This window comes from Mytilus trossulus, chromosome 7 (assembly GCF_036588685.1).
Source record: "Mytilus trossulus isolate FHL-02 chromosome 7, PNRI_Mtr1.1.1.hap1, whole genome shotgun sequence".
Classification (NCBI taxonomy): domain Eukaryota; kingdom Metazoa; phylum Mollusca; class Bivalvia; order Mytilida; family Mytilidae; genus Mytilus; species Mytilus trossulus.
This window is the reverse complement of record NC_086379.1, coordinates 32,158,405-32,175,749: the sequence shown is the minus strand read 5'-3', so window position 1 is coordinate 32,175,749 and position 17,345 is coordinate 32,158,405. Positions and strand designations below refer to the sequence as shown.

Genomic DNA, 17,345 nt, shown 5'->3' with positions numbered 1-17,345 from the left:
AAAACTTTAACCACAGAGTGAATGTAATGTTTCCCCGCAGAAAAACTAAGTCCACTTTAAAGTAAAATACAGAAAAAATAGATTTATTTTTTTGCAAAATTTACTTCTGGATACTATCTAATGATCATAAAAAAGCCTCTGTCCAAGTTTGGTAGAAATCCAGTACAGTTTAAGAAAGTTATTAAAATTTCAAAAACTTTAACCACAGAGTGAATATTTGTTGACGCCGCCGACGGAATGTAGGAACGCTTAGTCTCGCTTTTTCAACTAAAGTCGAAGGCTCGACAAAAATGACCTATCAAGTAAAGTGTAGAGTTGGTAGGGAAAATAGAACTACACATTTTATTTGGCCTTAGAATCAGCATTCTGACAGACTAATTATTATTAAACATTGTTTAACGTGTTGGCTAGGAGGTTATACTTATAAATTGGGTGGCTGCATATAAAATCACAAGAAGCATTAAGTAAGAAAATTAAAAACCAATTCTTCAGAAAACAATTGAAGGTCTTTCAACCTGGATAAGAAGAATGAAATTAAAAAACGATGTTAGAAAATGTCACTTTGTGTTGATGTTATGTGGTATATCAAACTGATTTAAAAAAAAATAAGATTGTTAGGTTTACGCAGTACTAATTGTTTTATAATGTTTAGCAAAGGTCAAAATCTGGAACATCACATTAACCTTTGACCTTGACCTCAATTTTAAGGTCATAGATCAGTGATCTCAAATCAATAGACCCCAGGTCAATCACTTGTATGGTTGTGGAGAAATGCTGATTTCAACTGCATAAGGGAAGAAAACTCCTATAAGGGTTAACCAAAACTCTGCGACTTAAATAAGTTGAAGTTGCGCCTTGTTGTAAACAGTTTTTAAACAAACACATCATATCATTTACTGTAACAGTTTCTATTGGAACAACATTAACAAGTGAAATTCAAAATTTAAAACGATCACTCCAGTCAAAATAAACCAAATCATTCTTAAGAGTAGATGAACAATTTGGTCAAAACAGTTGGTTAAAATCTTTTACGGTTTAAGAGATATAACTCTTATAAGAATAAGTGTTCGGTCACACAGGGTGAGTTTTGAACCCCCCATTACTGTACAACATAAGTGGCCAAAAATCCATTTGATATGTACATGTAGTAAGACAAAAAAGCATCTCAGACGGAAAAAAAAAATAATCAAAAGAAAAACAAAAGGTCTTTCCACGAAAAGTGGAAATAATATTGAGAATGGAAATGGGGAATGTGTCAAAGAGACAACAACCCGACCATATAAAAAACAACAGCAGAAGGTCACCAACAAGTCTTCAATGTAGCGAGAAATTCCTGTACCCGGAGGCGTCCTTCAGCTTCCCCATAACAAATATATACTAGTTCAGTGGTAATGAACGCCATACTTATTTCCAAATTGTACACAAGAAACTAAAAGACCTAATTATATGTTAAATGAAGTTTTACTTTATCATTTGCACAGTTGTCCATATTTACTTTGATAAACACAGTTCCATCCAATTACCCAATTTAAGAATTAGGTAAACAAAGAAATGATAACTGTAAAAACAACTGCAGTTCTGGAAATTTTGTTTTGAAGTTTTTAAACATGAACATGGATTGCAAAACTATTTTTATGGAAAGAATGATTTCTGGAATGGAACATATTAATTAAAATTAAAATGCAGTGTTGGACACAGCCAGTCGCCTGGTCGTCAAATGCGACCAGAACCTTGATTGGGCGATAAGAAATTGTCAAAAGATAGATAGTAACGGGCCCAAAAATAAATCATTGGGCAAGTGTATTATCATTCTCAAAATCGTAGTTTACTCTTATAATAAACCACCCCAACTTCGGAACACCCATTTTCTGAAATCCTTTGGTCACATCGTTAAAACATGCAAGTGCATTAAAATATCAATATGGAGTATACAAATGCATCCTGACAATGTGCTTGTTAATAGTGGGTCAAAAATAAATTTACTGACAATGATGGTCGCTAAACTATTTGTGTGTTCTATAGGCTAGCTAGTCATTGACAGTAAAACCTTGTCTGACCCACTTAACCAAACAAGGGCAAAGGGAATTTTGAAAAGAACTCCGGCATACAAGGATACTTCCAAGAAGCCGTCAAAATATTTTTCATACGAGTGTGGATAGTAAAACCCCCACGGACAGAAACAAGTGCATGTGGCAGTGACATAAGAAAATAATTTGTTTTTAAAATGTCTTTTTATTAGCTCACCTGGCCTGAAGGGCCAAGTGAGCTTTTCCCATCTCTTTGGGTCCGGCGTCCGTTGTCCTGTGTCGTCCTGCGTCTGTCGTCCGTCGTCCATCGTCCTTAACTTTTACCAAAATCTTCTCCTCTGAAACTACTGGGCCAAATTAAACCAAACTTGGCCACAATCATCATTGGGGTATCTAGTTTAAAAAATGTGTCCGGTGACCCTGCCAATCATCCAAGATGGCCACCATGGCTAAAAATAGAACATAGGGGTAAAATGCAGTTTTTGGCTTATAACTCAAAAACCAAAGCATTAAGAGCAAATCTGAATTGGGGTTAATTTGTTTATCTGGTCAAGATCTATCTGGCATAAATATTTGAGTTAAATCAGACAACCTATTGTTGGGTTGCTGCCCCTAAATTGGTAATTTTTAGGAAATTTTACTGTTTTTGGTTATTATCTTGAATATTATTATAGATGGAGATAAACTGTAAACAGCAATAATGTTCAGCAAAGTAAGATTTACAAATAAGTCAACATGACCAAAATGGTCAGTTGACCCCTTTAGGAGTTGTTGCCCTTTAAAGTCAATTTTAAACCATTTTTCGTAAATTTTATATATCTTTTACAAAAATCTTCTCCTCTGAAACTGCTTGGCCAAATTAATCCATACTTGGCCACAATCATCTTTGGGGTATCTTGTTTAAAAAACGTGTGGTGTGACCCGCCAAACCAACCAAGATGGCCGCCATGGCTAGAAATAGAACATACGGGTTAAACACAGTTTTTGGCTTATAACTCAAAAACCAAAGCATTTAAAGCAAATCTGACATGAGGTAAAATTGTTTAATAGGTCAAGATCTATCTGCCCTGAAATTTTCAGATGAATCGGACAACCCGTTGTTGGGTTGCTGCCCCTCAATTGGTAATTTTAAGGAAATTTTGCTGTTTTTGGTTATTATCTTGAATATTATTATAGATAGAGATAAACTGTAAACAGCAATAATGTTCAGCATAGTAAGATCTACAAATGAATCAACATGACCGAAATGGTCAATTGACCCTACCCCTAAGGAGTTATTGTCCTTTTAAGTCAATTTTTAACAATTTTCATGTAGTTTGTAAATTTTTACTAACATTGTCCACTGAAACTACTGGGCCAAGTTCATTATAGATAGAGATAATTGTAAGCAGCAAGAATGTTCAGTAAAGTAAGATGTACAAACACATCACCATCACCAAAACACAATTTTGTCATGAATCCATCTGCTTCCTTTGTTTAATATTCACATAGACCAAGGTGAGCGACACAGGCTCTTTAGAGCCTTTAGTCTTGAATATTATTATAGATAGAGATAAACTGTAAACAGCAATAATGTATAGCAATTTAAGACTAAAAAATAAGTCAACATGACCAAAATGGTCAATTGACCCCCAAAGAAGTTATTGTCCTTTATAATAAATTTTTAACGATTTTCATAAAATTTGTAAATTTTTACTAACATTTTCCACTGAAACTACACGGACAAGTTCATCATAGATAGAGATAATTGTAAGCAGCAAGAATGTTCAGTAAAGTAAGATGTACAAACACATCACAATCACCTAAACATAATTTTGTCATGAACTGTCTGCTTCCTTTGTTTAATTCACATATACCAAGGTGAGCGACACAGGCTCTTTAGAGCCTCTAGTTTATTTTGATATTACCGCTTTTTCTACCATTAGTTCAACAGAAAAAAAGGACATTAACCAAGATGTATGCTTCTTTCGAAGGCATATTTTGAGCTTAAATAATTATTTTATATTTCTTTTAAGTATATGATAAAGTTCATTTATAGAAAAATTTAGCGAAATCCTATATATTAAATTAAAAAAATATTTAAACCCGTGAGCCCCCTTAAATGGCATTACATTTTTGTATTTAATATTTTATACTTATGAAAGTGTTTTAACATAACCGATTTAACCAGTTACATTTGCTATTAAATTATTTCATGACTTGTGATCCATAAAGGATATAAGTTTTTGTTGTTGATTAAACATGGGGAACACTTGTACATCTGGGTATTGTTAAGCATAAGGTGAAAGCCTTTTCGTGCACTTTCAGGCTGTTATGTTTTAAGCTATTCAGTAAAACAGTGTGTTTTCAAATTTCATTTTTAGCTCACCTGGCCCGAAGGGCCAAGTGAGCTTTTCTCATCACTTGGCGTCCGGCGTCCGTCGTCGTCCTGCGTTAACTTTTACAAAAATCTTCTCCTCTGAAACTACTAGGCCAAATTTAACCAAACTTGGCCACAATCATCATTGGGGTATCTAGTTTAAAAATTGTGTCCGGTGACCCCTCCAACTAACCAAGATGGCCGCCATGGCAATAAATAGAACATAGGGGTAAAATGCAGTTTTTGGCTTATAACTCAAAAACCAAATAATTTAGAGAAAATCTGACATGAAGTAAAATTGTTAATCAGGTCAAGATCTATCTGCTCTGAAATTTTCAGATGAATTGGACAACCTGTTTTTGGGTTGCGGCCCCTGAATTGGTAATTTAAAGGAAATTTTGCTGTTTTTGGTTATTATATTGAATATTATTATAGATATAGGTAAACTGTAAACAGTAATAATGTTCAGCAAAGTAAGATCTACAAATAAGTCAACTTGAACGAAATGGTCAATTGACCCCTGTAGGAGTTATTGACCTTTGTAGTCAATTTTCAATCTGCTTCCTTTGTTTAATATTCACATAGACCAAGGTGAGCGACACAGGCTCTTTAGAGCCTCTAGTTTTAGGTTCATTGCAAACTTGTCCAATGAATGGCTATGTACTCATGTGGTACTGATGAACTATTTCTATGTTCCTGAAATTGTTATTTTTAAGGTGGAATTTGACTTAGCTGTCAACACTTCGAGTAACTACTATGCAAAAAGTAAAGGTGAACAAATTGCCCTCAATGTGGATGGACCATCTAGAGGGGACCAAGGAGGGTTTTATAGAAGGTATAGTATTTGCTACTAGAACTTATATAATAAGTAAGGTTACCTTGAGTTTTCCAAGTAAGTATATGGCAAATGGCAGATACAAGTTGAGGATTAGACGTCTGTCTTCATCACGCTCTCTGGTTATTCTGCAATGTTGGTTAGTACTCATCACAGGAAGTTGACAGTAACACTATATGTAACTGTCTGGGTTCGGCAATAATCAGATCTGGACAAGTCAATTCAATACAACAAAGGTTATAGAGAAGTTACCTTTTATATAAGTCAACCTTCACAATTGTCTAAGTAAGTTGTCAATATTTACAATTACTACTTATGCTAGCCTCTATTTTATAAAATTACAGAACTTTTTGATTAAATGGAACATTTTTAATGAACCTCAGTAATTCTTATGTCAGAGATATTTCACCTATTTCAGTTAATGCAAATATTTAGAGTGAGTTAAAAGATTATAGGTCTAGCATTTATTCAGCTTTTTTTAACAGTTCACAGCATTTTCTTATTACACAAGAAATAAAAATAACCGATACTTACGCACAAGTTACAGCTATAGAGAAAGGCCTTTATATTTCAGTGATAAGATGGACAAGCAGATTCTTACCTCAGCTCCTTGTTCAGGTGATATTGGAAGATATGGGGTTGGTGTATTTAAAGACGGTAAGAATACAAATAACACATTTTAAATTAGCAAATGAGAGGACATCTTGTGGCCTATTATAATCAACCAAATTCTTTAAGCTTCTGAAGAAAGATTTGGAAAAAAGGGAATATTTGCAGGGCCTTGATGACACAATTGTCTGTAATGTCATAAAAGTGACTTCACAATGGATTTTCAGACTTTTTAACAAAACATCAGTTGATTTCAGAAACTTTTGGATAGTATGAGATAGCGCAAGGGTTACACATATTTTTGTTGTCATTGGCATTGAATAGAAAAAGAAATGGAGCACAAAAAGCAATTACTGTGTTACTATCTTTTGGGTAAAGGTTGTTGTCAATGGTATTTCTAGGCAGTTAGATCAAATGTTTACAATTTTGCTAAATTTTCGGTCATTCTATGGTTGTATATGTTATTGACACATTCCCCATTTCCATTCTCAATTTTATTTATTAGTTCCCAACCCACAAACCGATTAATCTTGAATTTTGTTCCAAAGCAATAAATTTTTAAATGGTTGGGGACTATATACATTTTGTTTTGCTTCTCACAGAATGCTTTGCCTTTGATGCAAAAACAATGTAAGGTAAAGAAAAACTATAAACTGCAAAAATGATGTGAAGACAAATACAAATGAGTCATTATTGGGAAAATTGTCTGGATAATTCATACAAGAGTTATAGTCATAAAACAAATGATTCCCCAAAATAGCTTATTTCTACCTATATTTTCATGCTAAATGGACTTTTTTGCAGGTGGCAAACTGTAGACATTGATAGATATGTTCTTTTTCAGGTGAGCTACATTTATCACCCCTCCATGCTGTAGTGCAAATGAGGCCATCTTTCAACTACTTAGACAAAGCAGATGACAAAATCAAAACAGAAGCTGCTGCAAGGGAAGCTGAAGGTATTGTACAGTTAAGCTTCTAGTATTTTCAGATAAGGAGTAGGTCCGGTAAGGCCCCTTTTTGGCCCCATAATATAGCAGTTTTACAAAATTGTTAAAATGTAAACTTTTAGTTATTCATTTGACAGTAGAATGCTTCTGCTACATAAATATGGGTTGTTTTTGGCAAAACAATGCACATATATCGAGTACTAGCACCATTTAGTCACGCTAAATTACTGAAATCTTCACACAATTCTATCATTTAGTTAAATTTTAGACAGTTTTCATTTAAAACCAAAGTGGCCACATTCGTGTTCATCCTTGATATTGAATTGTGAGTTGTATTTTATGATAATACATAACATATATATATTTGGATGAACACGGATGTGGCCACTTTCATTTTTGACAAAAACAATCTGAAAAGTGACATTTTTCGATATATTTGGTAGATTTTTCATATTTGAGCTTGAATCAGATCGTTTTTAATGACTAATCCAGTTAAAATCTTTCACATAAACTAATTGATTCAAATGAAATAGACACTTAAGTGTTTAAAAAGAGGTCAAAATCTTTCGTCAGATGAACCTGAAATTTGAGGCCAAAAACGGTCCTTACCGGACCTACTCCTTTGTGGAAACATGAATACCAAGAAGGCAATAAAAATAATACATATTGTCACAGAAAGACAAAAAATGGCTAAAAGAGAAAAAAAACACCAGATAAGCAAACATCATGGTTATAACAAATAGTTAAACAACAGTCCACAAGACCATTTCTGGTGATCACAGAAAGACAACATAATTGCATAAATGAATAGTTATTAACTATTTACTAAAATGTAGTCCACAAAACACTTGACAGAAATGAAATATGAAATAACAAAACAATTTCATTGTTTGAGAAATGTATTTTGAAATTGACTTCATGTTAATAAGTTTTTCTGTAAGCTTCTTTAGTGACAAATGCTCAAGTTATTAGATACAAATGCCTATTTAAAACACTGAAACATCATGCATTTTAATATAAATGTGGTTAAATTATACATACATTTGCATATTTGGTAGCATAAGAAAATTTAGTCTTAAAACATTAAATGTAATCACATGACACAAAATATAACAATTTTAGGAGATATGTCTCAGGATGAGGAAGATGAAGCTAAGCCTGTAACAATGAAGTTTGCACGGCAAGAGACAGAGGAAGCCAAAGCAAGGAGAATGAGATCTTATGGATATCTACAGAAAAAAAGGAATGAGGAATCATGGATTCATGTAGAATATCACGGTGTAAATGTGGGTATAAAACAAATTCATCATATATAGTAATGAAAAGGGACTGTTAGGAAACAGTTTTATTTAGGTTGCTTGATGAAGCTTTTTCTCTAAATTTAAATTATAGAACCTTTTGAAATTAAAACAGAATTGAATTGTAAGTTGCCTGATTCATTTTTCAATTATATGTAGGCAACAGAATGGAATTTTGACATTCAAGTTTCGTTATGTTTTCAAGGTATTGTGAAAGACCTACATTTGCATGAAAGTAAAAAGAAATGAAAAAGGAAATGCCCACAGATATTTGTTGTGTCTGATTACAGCATCTTCTCTCTTGCAGTCTGATTTAGCAGAAACAGAAAGGTCACAGTTACATGCCAGCAAGGAGGAAGAGGTTTCTGAGTTCTGTGTAAAACCAGATGAGTATTTGAAGATGCTGATGCCACCCTCAAGTGAAACAGAGAGGTAAACGGAGTTACTACTACTGGATGTTGATGGAGTGTCATATGAAGTCTCTCTGCTGCACATTAATAGACAATATATGTACAGTGTCAGAAAATACTTGATTTATTATACCCTAACAAATAAAGTTTTTTGGGGGGAGAAAAGGGTAGATATAGGAAGAAATGAATCTGTCCATATGCTTTTAGGGTTCATCAAAAGCTATTTATATTATCCATCTTTGATTTTAAGCACCATCCTTGAAATAGTGTTCTTTTTTCAAGTAAATTTCTGTCCCTTTCCAGTTCCAGTTTAAATTCTTGTCCCTGATCCCAGTTGTCCCTGTGCAGAACTTATCTGTTCTTGTTTAGAATATACATGAACTATTTGACATTAGGGAAACAACCATCAATCAATCAAACACACAATAAAAAATCAAGGGATCAAAAGCACATCAGGTACAGAAGACCAGAACATAGCTACAAAACAATACTACATTATACTGTTTTAAAGGAATATTATGAATATTTCAGTGAGAAACCAGCCATGCCAAGTAATGTGTTGTCTCTAATACAGTTACGTACAATGCCACTTGCAGACCAAGTTAAAACATTACTCACAAATGGTCAGTATACTTGTTTTATTACATAATGTTCCATATTATTAGATAATCTAGATAAATATAAGTTAAATCAAATATGAATATTTAAACAAGTTTGTACTGTCTAAATTGTTTAGCTTCTGTACAGCTTCGGACATTTAATTTGTGGTAGTGAAACATAGTAATTCTTCATTCTGTCATTTTCATTTTCTTTTTCATTTTTGTTTTCAATTTTCATTCAACATTAAGGTTCAGCATGTGGTTTATAAACATTTTGTAGAAATCAATACTTTTTCAACCTGCATTGCATTTTATGAAAATTTTGGACAGAGGCTACAATATTAAGATTCAAATTTAGGAAACATTTTTCTTCTTCGTTTTTATGCCCCGTTTGTGGGCATTATGTTTTCTGGTCTGTGCATCCGCTCGTCTGTTCGTTCATTCATCTGTCCGTTCGTTCGTTTGTCTGTCTTTTCTGCTTCAGGTTAAAGATTTTGGTCGAGATAGTTTTTGATGAAGTTGAAGTCCATTCAACTTGAAACTTAATACACATGTTCCCTATAATATAATCTTTCTAATTTTAATGCCAAAATTACAGTTTTTATCCCAATTTCAGGGTCCACTTAACATAGAAAATGATAGTGCGGATGGGGCATCCATGTACTATGGACACATTCTTGTTTTCCATATTTTTACTGGTAAATAAACTGAGATTCTTAAAATTATATTTCCTCAATCCACTACCCATATATAGAATAAATGAATCCACATTACCCATACATCATTTTATTTTACAGCCAAAGTAATAACTTTTAGTCAGTTGATAACATTACTACCTCAGGGAACAGATCCTGGTGCTGCCTTACGATCACTCCATCAAGTAGCTGTACTAGTACAAGGTTGTTGGGTGGTCAAGAGGTGAGTACAACTTCAGATTACAATTTTTGATGCATTTCATTATTACAACCCAAGCAAATGAAGTGCAAAGTAAGGTAGATTGCTAATTTAAAAGCGATTAAATTTTCCTATACTTTGCCTAAATAAAGTGCATATCATCCTGCCATAGCAAAGGGGGCATTAAGTTTTACCCTTGTCCATCTGTACAACCGTTCATCCTGAAATAGGTTTCTCTAAAGTTAGTTTACCTCAACCAAATGTTATGTACTTATACACAATGCTTATTACCATAGAACACACAGAGCAAGTATAATATTCCATTTCGTCAATTTTAACTTTCAAGATTTTAAGTTCCTTTAAAAATAGAATAATTTATGATTTTTTTCATTTCCATTCTCTCACTCAAGTTTGCCTCAACCAAATGTTTGAAACATATACACAATGCTTATTACTTAAAAACACGGATCAAATTTGAATTTCACTTTAGTCAATTTTAACATTCTAGAGTTATGCCCCTTTTCTAATGGAAAAATTGCTGGTTTTTTTGGTTTCCATTCTCTAACTTAAGTTTGCCTCAACCAGATGTTATGACACTAGCCGACCATGTAAAAGCTGTCAAGGTTGTTAAAAAATTCCATCGTTGTTATGAAACTTATACACAATGCTTATAACCACAAAACATAGATCAAGTAGGAATTTTGTAGCATTGCTTTTACAGTTCTTGAGTTATGTCCCTTTATAATGTAATATGCAAGTGGGGGCATCATCTGTGGCCCATGGACACATTCCCCTTTTATTTGAAATATATTAAAAAGGTAAGGGTCACAGAGCTATTTTCTAAGCTAATAGTAGCACAAAATTGACATATTTTGAACAATAAATTATACATGGGGAAAAAACACTTGTCTGTGAATAGAATTCAAAGGAAACCTAGAATAGAACTTTACATAAGATATGAGAAGATAGGACTTTTCATGTGCTTATAGAAAATATAAATAAAAATTGGGGTCACAGGTTCTGTTTTCTTGCTTAAAAACAAAATAGGAAAATTTCCAGCATTTATAAAATCAATTCAAATTATCTTGAATTATCTCCCATGATACTTATCTTTAAAACCACGAAATAGCATCTAAAGAAAAGAAAACCATGAAATAGTATCTAAAGAAAAGAAAACCATGAAATAGCATCTAAAGAAAAGAAAACCATGAGATAAAAAAATCAGTTCTGTATTTCAAGGATAAATGAACTCACTTTTCAACTCAACATTACACTTTCACACTGATAGCAGGAATTGCAGGGCAAAACACAGGGTTCCACAGAACTCCTTAGGATAATAATTATATTTGGAACTATATTTGTTTTAAGTGTAAATTCTATGTAGGGGGACAGAAAATAAGTTTGAGTGAAAGATATACAAACCAACAAAACTCATTGTTTATGAATTTGATCTGACAAGTAGAAGACTAATCACACAACCATGCCTTTATGTACTACTTCAATAGATCATTTACAGATATATTTGACTATTAATATATTACAGTGAAATTCTGTACCCAAAGGAAGCCTGCAGTCCACATAGTGGTGTTTCTGGAGAACATCTGAGTAAAGGTAGAGATTATGTGGTACGTTTTTTTTTTTGTTAAATAAAAAGCATATTTTACAATCACTTGTTATCAACTGCACCGACTTGTGCAATAATTTTGAAAGTTACCATAACATTTAATTGAGTTGTAGTCGCCTGGCCTTCTCTGAACATATGATTTCGACTTAATGAATTTAAATACCTTCATGAACTGTAATGAATCTTCAAGAAAAAGAAATAACATCTAAAGAAAAAGTTTGAGTTTTGTTTTTTGCAATTCTGTATGTTTTGGCTCTAAAAAAAATGATAAAAGATGGGTACAACTCAGTGGGAAAGCCAGCGACATTGAAGAGCTACTTCCGGTAGTCCCGCGGGAAAGGGGACATAATCTAAAAATTTTGAGGTGGCGCTGTAACCAGCGTGTAAACAAAAACGTAGCCTGTGCTTCAGACAATAAATCTATTAAAACAACTTATCATCCATCAGTATTTGAGTTTAATTTTTCATTACAATAGATTTTGTCAGACGACTGCCAAATTCGGTATTCAAATAAGTGCTCCGTTACTGAAATATGATAAATCATAAGGTTACCTCCGTTGATTTCCAAAAAACCGCGGGTAATCCCCACGACTACAAACAACTGACACAAATGCATCCTAAAGCTTTTCATTGGTCGAGATATAAATAAATGTGACCTAGAAACATATGGGCACATGACTATGTACAGAATTCCCCGTCACTCTGAGTCTTGTTTACATAATAAATACTTCAACCGGAGGTCAAAATTCAACATTTTTCAGACGTTTTGGGAGTTATTTCGGTGCAAAATCAAGCAAATTATGTCAAATTTTACAGATTTTAAGCACAAAATTGATTGAGACAACGAAGGGTGATGATGTTTTCAGGATTTTAAATATATTTTACTTAAAATGTTGAGTGGTTGAAGGCTTTACAACGTCATTTGTTGATGTTTACAAGTTGCTCAAACTCCTCGTATCACATTTTCTGTAGTTATTTAATTATGCTGCTGGTGTATAACAGATTTATGGGCGAGATTTATGTAGTACATTGAAACTGGTTTAATCTATGAACGAATTTGTCAATATAAATAACTTCCACTGTCTGGAAGTAGACCTACCCCCCCCCCCCCTTTTTTCAACAAAAAAAATTCAGTTAGTCAAAAGTTGTTGTCTGAATAAGCATGCAAAAATGCAAAGTGTAAACACTCAGCTAGTCTTTGTTTTTAGCCAATTTTTAGGGTAATGGTTACAGTCATTCTTTGATTCTGTAAATTATTATAAATCTGAAATGTTTCAACTTGTCAATTTTAAAAAGTACATGTACCAATCAACAAATATTGCCTGCCTAAACACTCACACATGTTAATAAATGTCTGTCCTTATCATGCTTATCAAGCAACCTGATGTACACTGTGACCAACTATTCATGTTTGAGTGTTTCTGGGCCCTGGGGCATATTTAACTCTTGGGAACTTGGAGATTAAAATTCAATATGAATGCCCAATGCCTAGTACATCAAATTCTTAATACATGTTAGAGCTATATGACCATTTAAAGCATTAACAAAATGCTATGTCACTTCCAAGGTCTACTTTAAAAATGGTATATGAATGTCTCACTCTGATTTTGGTGATCCTGTTTTGTTGCATTGATATACCCACATTTTTATTTTACACCAGTTTACAAGAAAACAAATCTTGGACACAGGATCTATAGTTTATTAAGAATCATACTATTCCTATATCTGTGTGCTGATTTTTCTGCAATAGAATACCTTTTCACACATTTTACTCCATTCTAAAAGCACACAATTGCAATAATTTGCAAAATCATGTGTTAACATATCCAGGAAAAAGGTACATAGACATCTCATTCATAATACTACACAAGGAGCAGGATCTGCTTACTCTTCCAGAGCACCTGAGCTCAATTATATGTTGTGGGTTCAAGTTGATCAGTTTTCTTTTTTCTAATTTGTAGTTTAAACTTTCATCAAAAAGTCTGAAAAAAAATATGTATCTACTGAAAATGATTTATTTAGGTGCAGGGGTTACCAATTTTGAAATCTACATGCCATTGGAAGCAAAACAGTGAAAAGTCATGTCATGATAGGCTTCTTGAGGGACCTCACTATGTCTAGGAGAAGTGAACAATTCTAGAAACTTTCCATTTAAGTCATTCAAACCTTATTAAGAATAAAAGACCATCATTTTGACTTTTATATCTTTTATTTTTCTTATGTCTCAAATACTACAGTACATACATGTATATGTCTGACACCAGTGACCGATCAAGAACTTTTCTATTGGGGGGAGGGGGGGGGGGGGTGCTGCTGCTGACTAACTTGGGAGGGGCCCGCTCCAGTGATTCCCTATTTAATCAACCAATTTTTTTCCTATGAAAGGGGGCCCTATGAATATGCTACATTTGTAGCTTTGCATCAATGAATTTCAGGTTTTTCAATGACATTAAGTAATATTGTATTGCAACAGTTTAGTGTCTCATGTACATTTACCCCACGTTATCAATATAAAATGGTGGAGTGTTTCACATTGTATGTATATTTGAAAATATAAAAATGTTTAGAAATAAAAGTTTATTAAGTGATGAATAAATACAAAGTCATAAAAATAATGTTAAAATGAAAAATATGTAAAAAGTATTTTAAACAATTAAGGAGAACTATTTTTTAATTAAAAAGTTTTTTAAAGTAAAATCAAGCCAAATAGTCCTCTGTCCCATACATGTAAATCCTCAATATAGAAATCCTGCTCTTCTTATTCCTATTGTTATCTGAAAATATATAATTTATGCAGATGATATTATCAAATAAATATAATTTCAAACTTCTCTAGAGTTGCTATATGATCGGTAAATTATAATATATTTTAATTGTCTACTGACAAAAACATGCTCTTCTGAGGTAAAAATGTTGAAAGGAAATACTGGAATCCGAAGGATCAATTCCGAAATCCTCAGCTAAAAATACCCAATCCAGGCGTTCCGAAAAAGGTCCTCTAGAAAAGGTAATACTTATACACACCAACAGATGTTTGGAAAAATTTTCTACTTATAAATTCATTTACTTTAGTATTAAAATTCATCACCATAATAACATATCAACCTCTTTAATAGATATAAATAATGTTTAAATAAAGTATAACATAATATGCAACATTAAATTATCTTACAGGTATCTGTTATTTAAAAGATAAATTTTCATTCAATCATTCATATCTTTAATTCTTTATACCAGTAATTGATAATAAATGTATCCAATGCCAATAAAACCTGGCCACAACACCTAGCCAATACTGAAGGTGGCAATAAAATTCAACAATAAATCGCATATTTTTTTTTAGCATGGAAGGAGGGACAGAATTTATACTTTCCTACTGGTGAATATTTCATATACCTGAAATCTTTAAAAGATACTAGAAAACACCCGTGATATCGCAGGTCTGTGAATGAATTAAAGTATATAACTATGCGCAAGCCTTATTTTAGTATTAGTATTCAAGTTGTCATCTGAATGAAGTTGAATTCTTTGATTCGCTGTTTTATGTCATGCATGCCCACAAACAAATTGAAAACTGTACCTATACGCCTTATTTTTAGTCCAGATTTGTTATCTTTGAAAGTCTTACTGATTAAAATACTACAATAGGTAACAATTTGACAATTTAGTAGTGTCAACCCTGTGATTATGACCGTGTATATAGCATATTAATCCTGAATACACCGTTTGGTGGTGAGCCTGTCAGATGCGGAACATACAGATAAGGTAATAGGTAACAGGTGAATATACTATTGGTATCTGTATCGGACTCGAACCGGAACTTCTTAATTATTGGCAATATTAATTACGTCAAAAACAAAAAGTCCCGGGGGTGGTGTAATTTTTAATCTACACTTTTGTACTATATTAGTTAAATATAAAGTTGAATTATTTGATTCATCGTTTTTACGTGATGACGGCTGACAAATTGGACCTCGTAATTTTAGTATTATAGATTTTACATGCCCATATGTAATATTGAGCAAAAATAATAGTACTGTTGTTCACATAGACAAGGCTCTGAATGGGGTCTTCTGCATTTCTTTATCATTTAATCTTTTAGTTCATTGGTCTCTATTTTTTTTATACTTTTTGTCCATAATTTTTCTTTCCTCAATATATAAATTAGAACATCAAAAGTTCTAAATGATTATGACCAGACCTCTGGCTTGCTGCTAGGAATATTTTGATTTTTTTCTGGGATGCATAGGAAGGTGGCCCAGAAAAAAAATTGTATATAGTCCGCAAATAGTCAAAAAATAACATAAGGACCTAAGAGCGACGGTTCCGCAGCTAGCATGTCATTTGCTCTTTTTTTTAACTTATTTTATGGTAAATTTTCTCTATTCTTGTTCCTTTAGTAACAATTCTCTAATTCTTTATACGTTTTAATAGTCATAGTTCCCAGTGGCAGATCCAGGGATAGGGTTCCAGGGATTGGAATCTCCCTTTTTTGGGGACAATCAATGCATTTGAATGGGGACATATAGTTGGAAACCCCCTTTATCCTGGGGATAGTTATTTTTTTCCTATATTTTTATTTTGTTTGTTTTTTGTGTTTTTTGTCACACTCTTTGGGTTCAAAAATAAAAATATTAACCTTTTTACTATTCGAGACAACCAAACAAATCAGCACATATGCATTAAACAACTGTAAAACTTTAATTAAAATTTTTAAAAATGCTAACATTGACCTGCCAAAATTGGTTTTATTCAAATTGAAGTCTCACGCTGGAAAAGGGGCGTTTATTTACATGTGGTCTACGGAAATTTACTGGATTTAAGAATCGAAAAGAGGCAAACATGTAGCCATAACCCGATCAGATCAATAAATCATGTTATGGATAGTATTAATATCTTTCTACTAACCATTAAAAGTAATAATACTAGGATTTCGTGAGCTCAGAAACCTTAATCTGTTGAAAAATGGCGTCGATTTGTGTGCTTCCTTTTCGCAGCCTCAGTTACAATTTGACACGGAGTGATGGGTATTTATGCAAATATTTAGGGACTCCTATCATCATAGATACTATTTTTGGTCATTTTATATTTAAATAGCCAATAGGATGCAAATGTGTCAGTTATTTTCAGAAGGGGAAAACACCCGCCATATTTTTATCCCCAAATTAACAACGTCACTTGCCATTTTCAGATGTTCGTTTCTTGTAAAATAAAATCTTCTAAGAAGAAAAAATAGCATGGTCACCTGTAAAACTTACCTATATAACTAATTGATGATGAAATGACACAAGTTTAATTGTCTTTAATGATAAATTTCTCGAAAAATCACACGTACACGATGTAAACAAATTGCCGCGATGGCGCGATAGTGTCGCCCTCTATGAAAAATCGCGATTGTCGCCCTTGATTTTCTGGCCGTTACGTCATATGGAAGGAGGCGCAGAATCGATCCGTGGCTTTCCCACTGACTGTCCAGTGCAAAAATGATCAGCAATACAAAATCATCTAAAATAGCAGCAACGGTGGAAATGTAAACTATTTGTATAAAGCTTTATATTTCAGAAAATAGAAGACCTAGATGCTGACCTTGACCTCATTTTCATAGTTCATTGGTCAATATTATTTTTTTGTGTTTTGGTCTGTTTTTCATTTACCATAAGCAACAGATTGACTATTCTTGGTGTATAGGTTAATTGTAAGGTGTACATGTCTGTTTGATAGGATTAATCTGATCTTTACGT

At 33.0% G+C, this 17,345-nt stretch overlaps 1 protein-coding gene across 1 annotated transcript in view; it reads left to right on the top strand.

The window, feature by feature from the left end:
• Positions 1–17,345, top strand: part of LOC134724951 (DNA-directed RNA polymerase III subunit RPC5-like) — a 38,741-nt gene that overhangs the window by 7,927 nt on the left and 13,469 nt on the right. The window contains exons 4-11 of the mRNA XM_063588364.1: positions 5,103–5,221; positions 5,796–5,878; positions 6,675–6,788; positions 7,902–8,065; positions 8,385–8,509; positions 9,019–9,110; positions 9,884–10,004; positions 11,524–11,605. Coding sequence (XP_063444434.1) covers positions 5,103–5,221; positions 5,796–5,878; positions 6,675–6,788; positions 7,902–8,065; positions 8,385–8,509; positions 9,019–9,110; positions 9,884–10,004; positions 11,524–11,605 — 900 coding nt within the window. The remainder of the gene's footprint in view (positions 1–5,102; positions 5,222–5,795; positions 5,879–6,674; positions 6,789–7,901; positions 8,066–8,384; positions 8,510–9,018; positions 9,111–9,883; positions 10,005–11,523; positions 11,606–17,345) is intronic.